The sequence below is a fragment of the Convolutriloba macropyga genome, chromosome 10 (genome assembly GCF_964194025.1).
Source record: "Convolutriloba macropyga chromosome 10, txConMacr16.3, whole genome shotgun sequence".
In the NCBI taxonomy this organism is placed as follows: domain Eukaryota; kingdom Metazoa; phylum Xenacoelomorpha; order Acoela; family Convolutidae; genus Convolutriloba; species Convolutriloba macropyga.
In genome coordinates this window covers 43,832,783-43,848,619 of record NC_134477.1, presented here as the reverse complement: position 1 = coordinate 43,848,619, position 15,837 = coordinate 43,832,783, and the positions used below count along the sequence as shown (strand labels likewise).

The window sequence follows — 15,837 nt, the reverse complement described above, 5'->3', positions numbered from 1 at the left end:
AATCTCTAAATTCTACTGTAGAATATCATTTTGTTATTCTCTCATTTTTTGAGAAATTAATTCTTTTACTTAGTTAAAAACGCTTTTTATTCCGCTTGCGAAAGTCCATAACCCAACAACTTGAAAATTAATTTATTTAAGTATCCAAATATAGGTATCAACTTTATCAAAATATTAAGCAACTATAGCAATAAACTGGGTGTATATTCAAAGCCACGACAGCATTCGATTGTGCGTTGTAATGTTATTGCCATCTGACGTCGCTGTTTAATTCAATAATTGATGCGTCCAACCACTGAAAATATTTTTTTCTTTGAAGAGATAGACGACTATTTGTAATTTGGAAAATAACATTTTTTTTATAAATTAATTTTTAAATTAAAGTTTGGTATCTATAATGCAGCAAAAGATAATCCTGTATATGAGCTAGTACTAATTAATATCAAACGTCAGCTGATTAAACGTAGCTTTTACAAAGGAAAGCTCACCCAAAAGCCGTAAATTGTGAACAGGACGCATACAATCCGCGATATTGTTTTTCATAGTTGGATTTGAAGACCTGAACTTTAAGATGGTAAGACTTAGCTTTTGATTATGTAGGTTGCTACAAGGAACGGTCTTTTCGGAGATGATTCTGACCTTACTTGTTTTAACAGCTGTCTATAAATTTTCGAAAAAAAACCTGTTGGTTTCAAAGTTTCAATTCCGCATATTCGTTGTAAACTGAAGATATCTACCTTTTTTATCCCAAAAATAGTTTAGTTGTTTCAATCATAAACTCATAATTTTTTATTTGAGATGAATTTAATTTATGGAGAGACTTTCGATTGGTGGATTTTTTTTTGATTTTTTCTCCAGAGTATGCAAAGTTCTCCATTTTTATGTTTTTGTTGATTAGGCAACCACTAATCGCAGCGTAAATTTTCGTTTATTACCTCTTTTAATAGAAATTTGGATGTCAATTGGAAAAAATATATATTGATAGCTGTACATTAGCAAACGAGGAGCATGTTTTCAGAGAGTTCAAATCGATGATTTTTTTTATTTCTAGACTTTGATTACCAAAGCTGCTCATTCTTTAGTCAAGTCTTAATGGTATTACAAAACTACAGAGACAGAAATTATCCTCAAAATTTGAATTAAATGCTTTACCGCAAAATTTCCCCTTTGAAAGTTTCCTTGTTCGAACTATCGATGTGATGAAAAGCATAGATTCTGAATTTTTTCCTGATCAAAATTGAATCGAGTTTTCCTGCTAAATTGCCTTGAAAATTAACTTAAAGACGGGCTAAATGAACTTAAAGACTGGTTGAATAAAATTCAGTTAACTCTAAGCAGTCTGATTTTATGAAAACTGAAAACATTTTGAAAACATTGAACCTAATTGAGGCTGTGAACAGTTTGCTTCCTCAACGCCAAAGTTAGAATTTTTTGAGATACAATGTTGAATGAATAGCCAAAAGCAACATATTATACTGCTTTTGAAAACCATTGGAAGTAACATCAGTACTAGCATAACTCGTTTACGAAGAAATTAGATCGATTACATGTCAGGTATCAGAGGAGAATAAAAAACCAAGCTAAAAAAACTGCTATCAGACAAACCAATAAATTGTATGTTTTGACGGTTATTTTGATTTGGAATTTGCATTTCATGAGTTTTTACATGCTTTTTGTTTTGTTTTCAATTTATAAAAACAAACAATTTGATTTACCTTAGTGAATAGGTATTGACAGTGAATTATTTTCCGCTAGAGGCACTTGAAAACAGGTCAGTGAGACCTAATAGTGTGCTCTTGGTTGGTGCGATTTTTATTGATTTTACAAATAGTGTTCTGTTTTTGCAATCATTGTAAAATTAATGATAATTATCCTGTACCAACCATAAACAATTTATTATTATTATTATTACATGCTACTCATCTTATCTCTCAAAAACTCATTAGAAATTTTAAAATTTGGGAAACTTTTAAATGGATTAATCAATTATCAGTTTTTTCTAGGCCAGGCGAGGATTCAGTCACATTCCCAAGTGTGTACCAGAAGCAATCAAGACGCAACTACATGCCACAGGACAACTTCATCTGCGAATGTGATGAAAAGTATAAAGGACGGAGGTGTGAAACCTTAAGTAAGTTCACCCCCAAAACAGAAAAGATCAAAAAACAATCTCCAACTCTTAGACCAATGAAGGTATATTTGGATCAAGTATATTTCGTATCATGTTCTCAACTTTGCCCTGTTGAATTTCGACAAGTTGAATATTGACAGAACCGAAAAAATACTTTATGTATTTGGAGTTCTGTTTAGATGTAGACACTTAAAATGTTAAGAATATCCTTGATGGCAAATTAGAAATGAGTTGACTGTTCGTCGCAATATTCAAAGCTTCATCAACAGTTGGAACTCTCCACACGTTTACCTAGAAAACAATCAGAACACTCATGCCTTAAACCGAGTGAAAACTATCACTCAAATTTATTTAATTATGACCTCAAATTTCTTTAAAAGTTGCAACAAAATATTGTAAAATATGTTTACAGAAGCTGCACCGACAAAAACAAGTAAAATTTTGTGATTTGAGTATTTTGTGATTTCCTTCCCCAAATTGTAACAAGTACTACAAATTGAACCACAAAATGTATTTCATAATGCTTGTTATTTTGAAGTGAAATTACATCCCGTTCAGTGATTAACAATCTATTTGCTGTATTGGTTCTCCAACCTCTCATAGTTTTGTTGAAGCTTTCCTCGAAGTTTCATCCGCGAGGCATGGCCAAATGATTATATTGCTAATTTAATAATCCCTATTTTATAGACAGATTAAAATCGGGGTGAAAAGATAGAGGGGTTAAAAGATAGGGGGTTAAAAGGTACAAGGGTGAATAAATCGGGGTTGAATGATAGGGGGTTTAATGAATAGGGGTGTAAAAAGCGGGACACCTTTGTGTTATTTGGTCACAAAAGACAGACATTGTATAATTACCAATTAATATAATCGTTCTTTTGTTGTCACATCCCACCCTGTAAGGCCCCTTTCCTTTTACATCGGCGTTCTAAGATTGCTTGAATTAAACAATTAATACATATCAAATGGTTCTCTTTCTATGTTTTGTTAATATCGACAGGCGCCCGTTAAGAGTTAAGTTTTCTTATTTTAAGAATGATATCAACAGCAACTGTTTTTTTGCTGATTTCTCACCTAAGCGAGGCATTGGTTAATATGAACAGTTTCGACAGAACTTTGAGAGGTTGAGCTGAACAAATGAGTTTACATTTGTAAATTGACATTGTAATTGGAAGTTTTTCCTCTCACCGGGTGAAATTTACAAAAAATGTTTGAATAATAAAAGAAAAGCGACTACGCATTATTGACATCTTGGTTTCTTGGGCTGGTATCTGGTAACTGTGATGGATAGTTTCACATCTTATATATGCATACAAATTATTGTTCTAACCAATTACACGCATTAATTTGTTCATTTGTTTATGAAAACAAAAGATTTGTTCAAGCGGTGAGACGGAAGCAAATCCTGTAACTGATTTTTATTTATAGATAGTGTATCTATTTCCCAGGAGGAAACAACTGCTAGATATATATAATAGTTAAAAGTGACAGAGAACTTAAACTATGCTATCGTTCGTGCAGGGCAATGTTTGGGGAGGGAGGAAAAGTTGGACAAGGAAAAGGGAATTGTGGAATGGAAGTCGACTGAGATGGGACAGGTATCTATGGCTGCTTGTCCCTTTGGATCACAGTCACTCTACAGTCTCAAACAGGTACTACTATTCACTGCACTGTATCTTGCTGATCATCTATATCGATACGTCTCGGACGTTGTTTCGGGATACGTTATGTTCCGTTATATGGCGCAGTACTATGTGCAAAAAAAGCATTACTTGTTGGCAATTGGAGTAATTAATAGTCGCTTATATACTAATTGATAGTCTTGTTTGAAGCACGATTAATGTTGTTCAGATCCTTAGTATTTTTACATTTAATTTTAGTGCAATTTTTTTCAAAATCTTAACAGTTTAGAAAAACGCAAATTGGAGTCGTATATATTATGGTGGCGAGGGTCATAGTAGGAATGACAACGTACATGTGTTCAGGTTGAGAATGGGGCAGGGTATGCATTCAGAGACTGTGATTTGGTGGATCACGTGCATGGCAAAGAGGCAGAGTGGGGTGTCCCTAATGCAGACAACTGTGATCCCGTCAGTTGAATTTTTTGTTAATTTACGACTTTTAGTAATGATAGAATTTATTTTATCACGTCGCCCCGACCCACATTAGATTTTGCCCTGCCTTAAATATGTCCAGAGTTTGTTCCAAACTACGAAAATAAAAGGGTAAAGATCGAGTTGACAGTTCTCATCGAACTGATAAGGGTAATTTGCACTAAAACCTTATTTTAATACTTATTCAATTAACTGTAAAAAAGACCGCTTTACTTAATGAGATCAACCCTGCGTTTTTAAACATGTAAAGGTATCGCTTCTGTTTGCTAACTAAACCGTTAATTCGACTATTCAGGTGCCATTATATGACTTTATCTTCGAAACTATGGTTGAATTGATGTTAAAATGACTCGCTGTAATTTAACAGTAATTTTGTTGCTTTCACGTTCTTCTACGTTTTTGCTTGTTTTTCTATAAACAATGCGAACAAGTTAAGAAAGAGAGGTCAAACTGTTTTTCAATGCCTAGATATATAATCCTAATTTAAATGCCCTCGAAAATAAGATTATTTCCTGATCACAATAAGCTAATGGAGAAGAACGAATGCAATATGTCAGCACAGTGGGATAGACGGCTACCTAAACGTTTTTAATCCTCAATTTTGCCGAGTAGTTTTTTTTAACCGTTTCGGTCACTTAGATGCTCAATTTCGATAGATAAATTTATAAATAGATTTATCAGTTGAATTACCTATATATATCAAAGAGATAAGCAGTCGTCTGGCGGAATCAAAACAGAATGATTGCCTGTACAAGATCTATAAACTTGATGCGCAAGATTATTCTATGTAATAAAACAAGAGGCTCGGTAATATGCGGTCGAGCATAATGTTCCGACCCCGCTCATCCACATTTTTGGCTGAAATATCTACCAAATTATGAAAAAATGGAAAAAAGTCAAAATAATAAAGGGTAGATCATGATTGTACTTAGACATTGAACTCTCAAATAAAACTTTTTTGTGATCTCGTAAATTGCATTGAATAGTTGAATAGAAATTCATACAGTTTGCGGCAGCAAATGAGGTCAAGAACTCAAATTCAGCAGCACTGTATTAGAATTCAGCGGCAAATCAGCACTTAGACTTCTTGACGCGTAATTGAACCTCTTTTAAAATTGGTGGTGTCAAAGCTAAAAGCACGTCACCTCCTACTAAAACACGTAGCCACAGAACACGTATGTATAATCACTAGGAACACGTATAATCACTAGGAACTTTATGGTATTCAGTAACTAAAAACTGCAAATAGGGTTTCTAAATTGCGGTGAGAGACAAGGCTACAAAAAAGGGATGGACAAAATCAAAATTTTATTTTTCTATAAACAAATTTTGAAGTCAAAATATTTTGATGAAAGCACACGGTCCTCAACAGATTCGCTTCGTTTCACTAGAAAGCAGCTGGGAGCTGTGGTTAATGAATTGTTGAAAAACAATTTTAGGCAAAATTAAAAAATCAATTGTTTTTCGACGAAGAACTGTTTCAAAGTCACACGAAGCAAACTTTTAAACTTGACAAAATAAACGTTAATTGTTGTCTGTTGTAGGTTCAATGGTTCTTTCATTCATGCGACTTGTTTAAAATACCAAACAAAGATCAACGGAAACAGGTAAAGCAAAAAACCGGTACAACTAAAATACATGGTGTCCAAGCCACAAGAATTATAAGTTATTGACTGAATACATTAAATGAATTTACTTATGGCTCGATAGAAAGCCCAGTTTTACCTTTCGATATTAAGACTTAGTTAAATACAACAACGCAGACAGGCAAAAAGTGACAATCAGAGCGAAAATGCATGGTTTCGACGCCATAAGAATAATAAATTATGGACTGAAAAAAATTGGATCTTTTATTTGCTAGTGCGAATTTCAATGTTATCTGTGTTTTTTGAATTATAGTGATTAGAGATAAGATGAACAGCAAAGGCAAAATTCAAAAAATCACTGTAAGTCCAGAAATGTATTTGTCAGATCTATAAAATCACAAAATATTGCCTAGAAACGCTCTTGAGTTCCTTTTTCATCCCTAGAGAGCCCAGTTGTCCTCTGATTGAGCAACCGTTGTGATGAGAGCACACATTTTCACGAGATGCTATGTCAAAAACTTAAAAACGACTTTAGCTGTTCCTTTAAAGCATTAAACAGGTTCCCTTATTTTGTTCTAAACCGTCAATACTTTTTATGATTTTAATGAAATAAGTGACCAGAAAACAAAAATTATAACAAAAATTTAAGTGAAACACAAAAATAACAAATATGTTATGAAAACCTACCAGTTCGAAGCCATAAAACTCATTCTCTGTCCATTGATTGTTTCAAACAATGGCATCTATGCAGCATTGCAACTGATAAATCGGAATTAAGAGCATTTGCAAACATTACAGGGAAGAAACAGTAAAGATCGCAGTCAAATTATCGCATGCGAAAATGTATCTCTAAAATTTGAAAATTTGCTCAAATAAAAATTTCTAAAGCGACTTCAGAAGCACTTAGAAAGAATTTTTACGATTTGAAAATGCTCTTCTTTTTGCTGAATTTTCTTTTTTTATGAAATTATGAAACCACAAACAGTGCTTTAATTTGAATTCTTTTTGATGGTAACATGAAAAAAAAATGTGAAGTTCTAGAAAGAATATGGAACATCAAAATAATCCATGTTTTTGCTATTGTAAAAACCACAGATCGACTAACAGGTGCCTCTCTATCCGGTCGCGCTGTCAGCTGTCGTTTTCAACACGAAGTGGTCTCTTATGTTAAGATATTTGGATAAAAATGTCTGTTATTGGTCTATAGTTTAACGAGATGGAGATAAAATGACAAAGGTTTACAGAAACCTCGACACTTTATAACTCTTCGAAAGAAATTCAGGGTCTCTTCCGTTTGTGTGCCCAGCTTAGTGGCCGCATATTATTTACACCCCAAGACGCACGTGTCGTATTTTTTCATAATTGTTTACTATGTAATATCACGTGCTCTGTAACTGGTGGGCACATAACATACTGGGGGCACAAACGGAAAAGATCCGAAATTTAATTTGGCAGATTTTTTTAAATTTACTTTTCCAATTTTAGCAATCGGTCAAATCCACTGAACGAACAAGTTCAAGTTGACCATGAAATTCTTACCCCGACTGAATGGGATCGGAACAAAGTTTATCTTTTACTCAGTAGAACAATTTACAGAAGAAGTGGATTGTAATATGAACAAAATTTTGGAGAAAAATTATTCTGCAATTGGTGAATTGTTTTAATTTTTTGTTTTTCAAAAGAAATTTTCAATGGTTTTACTATTAATTAAAGTTTTGTTGGCGTTGATTCATGAAAATGAATCGATGCTACAAAAATTAAAGCTTATTGAGTGCAATAATTTCAGAAAGGTTTTGTACTAATCTTACTAATGAATTGTCCAATTGGCTTCCTAAGCATTAGTAAGGGAATCTATATACTTGTTTTAAGTTGATAGCTCATGGTTGTTATGACTTTCCATTTTGAAAATTTGTTTTAAAAAAATTTTTGTGAGTTTTTTTGATTTAATCTTATTTCTGCCGTTTTTTGAGCTCAGTCTCAGCAAAGAGAGAGGTCGCATTCGCTTTCAAGTGAATAAGAATGCAGCCTTTGTTGCTGCATTATCATCAAAATATTGGTTTAATGCTACGAGTTTTCACAACTTTTTATTTTTTCTCGGACATATTCAGATTTGTTGGGTGTTTTTGCTTTGTTGTCCGATTATCATACTCCTGGAACTTTAATGACAAATGATCGATTACATTAAGGCATTTAAAGGAGGTGGAACTAGTTATACTGAGTTTTTTTTAAGTTCATATATTATCGTTTTATAGGCTTGGACACCGTTTCCTCGTAAAATTGAATTGACTTTTAGGTTTTTTCCAGTACTTGTTCTTCTTGTCGTCGTATGACATTCTGGATAATGACAGGTCCCAATGGCTTCGTTTGAAGGTATGAATGAAGCCATTCAATGATTCATTTGATATTTATTGGTTTTTATGACTTTGAATTTAATTTTTTCCGATAATTATATACGTGTTTGTTTACTTTTGTCTACTTGTTATTTATCGTCAATAAGGACAATTCCCATATCATTTTTGGTTAAATGCAAGTCAATTGGGTTTTTTAGATTTTATCGGATGCTATTTTGTCTCCTTTTTTAAAAAAATAGATAGATTTAGTTTTGGTCTTAAGTAATGATTGCTGTTTTATTTGATTCTGTTGGTTGTCTTGTCTTTTACTCTCCTCATTGGCAGTATTCTGGGCCCTCTAATGACTTATGGTTTTTTAAATATTTGGTTTTGATCGTAAGGCATTTTTTTTATATGGACAAACTACTTATTTCCGAACAATGTGTGAATTTTTGATAGCTTTCTTCCTCATATGGTAAACAGTTAAGTCAAAAACATGGTTGAGCGGGGTGGGAACTTTATGTGCAAACGCACATTACTGAGCCTCCCTGTTTGTTGATGTATCTTTAACCGGATGAAGTAATGCGAACTTTAGCTGTGCTCAGCTTTATGATATCCTTATTTAGTTTTTGTTTTGGCCGTTCAATTCCATTGTTTGGCACCAGTTAATCATGTTTTCACCGTTGCTTGGTATCTTAAACTTAAGTTTGTGTTTGTGCGCATTCTCGGTTTGATCTGTTCATCAGGTTTTAAATTTGTCTAGGACGCACTGATAATAATGCATGTGATGGGGTTGATAGTTTTGGGTCCTGAAATAATGTGGTTCCTTATGATTTCTAATCTTTTCTTACATTATTACAGAAAATCGTCAAGTTGATGTTTTTAAAAAAGCTTGATAATTTGGACAAATGCTATACCTCAATGATGCTTGTGATCAGCGGTGAAAGTTGATATCTTATTATTATAGGAGCTTCATCTGGGCAAGTTTTTGAAACGTGTGCTTGGGGATCTCAACAATCTACATTGTGAACAATTTTGCTTTGAAATGTTTGAATTCATTTTTAAGACCATTCACTGTAAGATTGACAAATTATAAGTTTCTAGCTGAACCTGCCTTCAAGAAAATAGTTCAGCGCTTCTTCGCAGAGGTATAAACTTGTATGGCCCTTTTCAAATCTATCAAGACGGTTTTGAATGAGGTCTGCGAACTAATTACTGCTTTTTTGAAGCACGTGTCTTGCTCTCTAAATTTTGCTGTAGCTCTATAGAGTCTTGAGCTTCAGAGACCTTCGCTTAAGTTTTCTATAAGGTTTACTTGTCTGAAACTATTGAAAATTTTGCAATGGTTTATAAAGTGTTTTTATAGCCTCTGTAAACGCGTGTTTCCGCAGTGAAGCAAAATATCTTATCTTGTTGAGCAACTCAAGAGTAGTACAAACACGGATCGAAAAATGCTCAATGTTAAAACCGCTTTTACCATTGCTTAATCTTGAAAGCAGGCTCCATAGTACATTTTTCCATTTAAAATTTCCATTTATAACTGGTATGGTGGATGATTTTGGTTTATGTATTGTCCTTTTTCTATTGTGCTGCAAACAGTATGATTTATTGTAATATGTCATCACCTGTTTGAAAAAGGAATAGGAAATTGTTTAATCTTTTTGAACACAAGACAAGCCATTTTAGTTTACCGCTATCGTTTAGTCATGCTACCGCAAAGCGCCATTTGAACCATACGACGTACATAAATAATATTTAGAATTCCATAAATAGCTTCCACTATAACGGAAAATAGTTTTGCAAAATTTGTGAAATCATGCAATGAATATAAATCATTTTCACCACATTTGCAAGAAAATGAACAAGAATTACTTAGTCTTAATTAAAGATAGTTTCAATTGTTTAATATTCAAAGCTTTGTTCTGCTCAAAGCTTTTGGGTGAAAACTTAGAACGTTCAAAACTGCCTTTTATATATTGGCTTTTGCTTAATTATTGAAGAACGTTTAGGATGAGCCGTACTTCTGAGATCTGCAAATGAGTTAATTTGTATTCTCTTTATAATTTTCTCAAAGAACCTACGCAAATATGCATGATCATTTTATTGTGAAGAAACCTGAAAATCTTTCAATGCCTTTTGAACGCGTCACATTTCTACGTTTGTTGTTCTTACCTTTTGTTTGTAATTGTTTTTCTGCAGAGGGAAATTTTGTTCAGAACAAAAACGTTGCATGAATTTGAGAGATGATGAATTTTGAATGGAATTGACGTACGTAGATGTGATGTGTTCCCCCTTCGATTAAGTTTATCTGTTTGTGATGGTGGTGCTGCGAATGAGCGTCACAGAAGCAAGCTAATCAGCTGCTTCACCGTGTTGGTGGTGTTTACAAAAACCTGGTATGTTAGCTCCTCTTTTTAACTCGATATGCCTGGCTTACCCTTTGCGAACTGTTGTTCTTTGTCTGTTGTTCAAATTTTGTGTAAAATTTACTTGACAAAATTTCTTCCAATAATAGCAACGAATAAAAGGTTTTTATTTCCTCTCGAACGATGTTTGAAGCAATAAGTAAACATGCTGGTTTTTCGTGCAAAATTTTTGCTTGACCATTTTTGTGCTTTTGTTCTGGAACTTTCTCTGACTTCTCAATTGACTTTTTGACGCTTCATTTCTTCTTTTTGAGTGATTTCAACATCTCCTCTTGCTAATATAAAAATTTATTGTTAGCGGTTGAGTAACAACGCAGTTGTGGCTCAGTGGTTAAGATGTCCGACTGTTATCTGGCAGGTTGCTGGGTTGAACACATCAGTTAGTCGGTCATCTTTAACTCATGTAAAGAAAGTGGCTTTATTATGTCTTAGGTCAAAGTTACCAGTTATTGCTACCGCACGTGACTCCCCGGGCAGATTGTTGACAACCTCTGGCGTCTGGTGGTCATAAAAAACAATCGGAATCATAAAAAGATCAAAAAGATTTTTTAAACAGTTGTTGTGTGACTTAACTGTCTGATTTAGAAAATTTCTTAGCTACCCTGACCTAAAAGATTATTGTTAAGGTCTTGAGTTTTGATTTCTTTTGTTTATGATTCGGAAAAAAATAATATCCGTTTAATTTCACTTGATACGATTGGATTTTAGTAAATTATGTTTCAAATATCGTTTGTTGTTTGTCACTCCATTCTGTCATTAAATTCGCTCCTTTTTTAACGAGATATTTTTTTCTGCTTTTCTATTGTCTCACTTTTCTGGCTTTTCACCTGCGAGACAGCTGACAAATGACTAACTTTGTGAATAACCGGTTTGTAGCTTGTTTCGTCAAACCTCATAGATGTTCTTTATTATAGGATGCACCGTCTATTTTGATTTATATGAATTCACAAGAAATTACGTAATCATTTTCATTGAAAACCTTATATTTTTTGATCATTTGCCTTTTCTAAATCTTCAGTCAATGTTTATCAGAATTTTGTTAGTTTTGAGGGATCAATGTTTTTAACGATATATTGATAATTATATTAGCTTTTCTTTTAATATACTAACAACCCTTTGTGTCATGATCTAATTATGTCTTTTTGATAGCCTCAGGTTGTCGTTTGCGCTCGTCTATCCGCTTTTTTATCTCTTAAAAGAAATTGAAGCTAAAATGATTTTGTTGTATTTTTAAAGGGTCTGAAAGTATTTCAGGTTTTAATTAACGATTGCTTCGTTTTTTTAAAATTTGCCAAAACCTTTGCTCAATTTAATCAAAACAGTTTATCAGATGCGCCGATTGCGGTTTTTGCGGAAGTTTAGACGGAGCATTACATTGAAGTTATGAGGAAAGTTAAAAAGGAGAGCTTTTAAAAATGAACCTATGTACTTTTAATTGCCCTCAAATCAAGTTTCTAACATTTATATTATTCCTGTTGCTCTTTTTAGGTAATTTTTTGTACTACTGACTTTTTGTCTGATAGTTTTTTTTGTGTGAATGTTTGATTTTTCGTCTTCAAAAACTGGTAAAGCCAACAGGTAAAGCCCCGAAGGCGTTTGGTCTCTGAACAGCTCTCCTAGAGCCTTACGCTATGCTAATCTCTACGTATGCAATTCACAGAAACTGGCGAGGAGGCAAAATTCATGGTGTGATCTCCCGTTTTTCCAGAGTTTGACCCCCTGCCAACCCCCCCCCCCCTCGCAACCATCCCCCCTCAATCGAACTTAAGCTGACCTCCCTAAGTCTAAGCTGGCTACTGTCGAAGCCAACCGCTCGCCAGTTCTTTAAGAGAAATTCGCCCGTTGGCAGTCGGTTAAGTTTGCTAATTTTTGTTTTATTCTACCTACTTCACTAATTGTTCCGCTCTTGTTGAAATGTAGGTTCATTGCGGGGTCTTCTCCTCTCTTGATTTAATTGTTATGATAGTTAGATTAAATGAGTATTATGATTGAGTCTTTTATGATTATTTGTGTCGTATTAATGAGTATTAGTGAGTGTAATAAAGAATATCAATGAGTATTAATTGCATTAATGAGTTTTTTGTTCCTGAGATATTTGTCAAACAGGCTTCATATATTTATTTGTTTCTCTCGGTGCTGTGAAATAGATAAAGTGATGACGTTTAAAAGGTTGAACCTAGTGATTTCTATTGTATATGAGTCTATTCTTTCTCTCCTATAATTTATTGATATTTGAAAAGAGTCTTACTTCTAATTACTTGATATTACGACGGGAAATTATAATGACATCGATCCTAAACAAGTTGTATTAACTGCAAACCTGGTTGAAATAGTACTCAATTTGCTCTTGCTTTTAGAGACCCGCAACCGACCAAGAGGCGGACAGAATGCTAGAATCGGTGCTACTTTTGGTGAAAGAGGCTGGCCCCTGGGAGCATTCGCCAGAGTCAATCGAGTATGCAGGCACGGTTCTGAGAAATTTGGTGCCAGATTATATCTTCAGAGATATAAACGTACGTTTTTGGTTGAATTATGACCCGAGTATTTCAACTCCTAAGAATTGAATATTGTTAAATCGACATGATAATTTACGTGGCATTTTCTTCGAAACTTTAATTAGCTTAAATAGGTTTTGATTAAAGTAGAAAAATTTCTTGCTTTATTTCAGAGAGCTCAGAAGTATTTCGAAATTATTGATCGGCTCCTGGACATTCCCAGTCAAATCAGATTCCAATCAGAAGTACAATACGGAGCCATCAGCAGGTAAAGTTTTGTTCCCCGATTGAGTCGTCTTCGTGGTGGTGGTGGTGGGGGGGGGGATGAGAGGGGGGGGGGGGGGAGTGAGGGGGGTGCCAACTGGTTTTGGTCTTCAGCTCTTCAATTTAGATAATTTCTTATAACTCCTTAATTTTCTTTCTGCTTATTGAAGGTTCATCTCAAATTCTGAGCCAATAATTTGCTTGATCTTCGCAAGATAGGCCCAATAACAATATCATTATCAATCAATAGGGCGACTTTTTAAGGGTGGTATTTTATATCAAAACAATCGGCGCTTGTGAACAAAGCCTTTCTACTGATATTTCTTGACGAGGAGATTGATCAAAAGTGCTTTAAAAGTTTTTAAAATGTACAAAACTGAAATAACGATCGTTTGGACCTCAAACTGCAAAAACTGAATGCCAGATTTTGGGGTTCATTCACAAATTACTCAAGAAATGATGAGCAAAATGCTTAGATGAATTTTGGCTCAATAAACCAATTACATTAGTACTCTGGCTCTTTTTAATGCGATTTTTTGAACTACCGACTTTTCGTCTGATAGTTTTTTGTCTTACCATTTGACCCCCCCCCCCCCCCCCTCCGCGCTCAACTCATGCCACCATGTCGGTTAGGTCCTATATGATTGAATAAACCAATCTTTCTACTTTTATTGACAATAATTAATTCTATCAATAATAATAGGTCAATTGTCAATTAAATTTTACTAGAGCAAAAGAGAACACAAGTAAACAATCACTCTTTTATAATGTTTACGTTTCTTTTGTTCATTCAGACTTCTGAAAGAGTTGGAGATATTCATGGATAAATTCGTGATTGCTGACCTCCCGACTCCAGTAGTAATTGAGTACAAAAACATCAGAGCCATATGGGCAACGCATGCAACGGAATACCCAGAGACTCATCGCAATCCACCTTTCAGATTCAGCCAGGTAAGTCCAAAATACAAGTAAACGAAACACACGAACGTTTATATCTAAAGTTACAACCAACATAACAAGGCAGTTGTAACCAAAGTCTTCCTCAGAGATACAGTTGAACTTTAGTGGAATTTATGCAATAATTCATACAAGCAATATTTATAACCTTTAATTCTCAGTCTTTATATTATTTTTAGTAACCGACAAAATCAGGCATGAAACCGCTTACTAAGTTTTTAACTGTGTGTAACTTTTTAATTTCGAAATGTTCAGTTTTAGCGCAAAGTAATCGGAAATAATTTTCGAAAAAATGAAGCGCAATTTTTTGTCCAATTTGATCGAAAATAGGGTGAAACCTTTTCCTCAACCAGGTCTTTATTATATCATTGTCGGTCTTCTCGGCTAAAGGTATTGGGGAGCCGAAACTAGTTTTAGAAAATAGGGGCGCATGTTTCTTAAGGGCCTGGAAGAGCCACCGAATTATCAAAGTCGGCGGGCCGCAAAAAAAGTTGAAGTCTTTTTTAATGCACTCGAATCGATAGCGGCAATAGTTGATTTGCTTCAAATCGACACTAATAATGACATGCATTTCCTAATAATAGGTGGGGCTGTGCATTGCACTTTATGTACCGTGAGAAATGTGTTGTAACGGCTGCTCTCCTTGTGTTTCACAAAGAAAGTTTTACACCGCCCAGTTCGTTCTGAGTGGTTACAAAACCTGTCCGGATACTTCGTTTATGCAGTTCGCTTTTGTAACTGTATATCCGCTCTGCTGTACTTACCGTTGCATTAACTATTCTGTTCGTAACTATTGGCTAATCTTAGTTTTTTCAACTATCAATTTGAACTGGATTGCTACAGATCACACAATACGAGATCTCTTTATGTATACCAGTTCAATCCGATAGAAAAAACAAATCGAAGACAAAGATATATGTCTAAGACCTGTTTGCGCAAAAATATTTAAATTTAAACTTAAGTTGGCTTTTGCTTTTTGTACTCACAAGTTGAGAATGCCAGAAGTTGGGGTTGTAACAGTTGAATTTCAGCTCCAATAAATTGTTGATGCAAGACACAGTAACAGAATTTACTGCTCAAGAATAATAATTTGAATACAAGACACAGTAACAATTTACTGCTCAGGAATATTTCTAGTTCAAGACACAGTAACACGTTATTTACTGCTCAAGACAATTTGTTTTGCAATATTTTGCTGAGTTATACTTTCAGCCGTTTTCTGCGGCTACTACGTTGAGTTCTGTGTGTTGCTTTTTGTTATTTCCCCTTTTTCTCTTTTTTCTCACGTGACAAACTGTAACTAGAACTAGAACTAGAACTATAACTATTAAATGACTAAGACAACAGAAAGTGTTTTGTTTCTATTTTCCCCGCCTATGCAAGCTTGTTATTCCTTAAGCTCAGCTCCAACATCGCCGGCCCTGTTTTCCTTCGTGAAAACATCATCGTCAGTTGGAAGTACTGGAGCGAGCTTCACTACGGGCCTCTTGTAGTATCCATCTTTTGTTCGGATTTTCGCTGATCGAATCACTCCGTC

The 15,837-nt window shown here is 34.4% G+C and overlaps 1 protein-coding gene across 3 annotated transcripts in view; it reads left to right on the top strand.

Annotated features, from left to right (window-relative positions):
- Positions 1–15,837, top strand: part of LOC142348151 (uncharacterized) — a 149,026-nt gene that overhangs the window by 113,209 nt on the left and 19,980 nt on the right. For all 3 annotated transcript variants that reach the window (XM_075399361.1, XM_075399362.1, XM_075399360.1), the window contains 6 exons: positions 2,004–2,131; positions 3,650–3,780; positions 4,114–4,218; positions 12,942–13,097; positions 13,253–13,347; positions 14,138–14,294. In XM_075399361.1, coding sequence (XP_075255476.1) covers positions 2,004–2,131; positions 3,650–3,780; positions 4,114–4,218; positions 12,942–13,097; positions 13,253–13,347; positions 14,138–14,294 — 772 coding nt within the window. The remainder of the gene's footprint in view (positions 1–2,003; positions 2,132–3,649; positions 3,781–4,113; positions 4,219–12,941; positions 13,098–13,252; positions 13,348–14,137; positions 14,295–15,837) is intronic.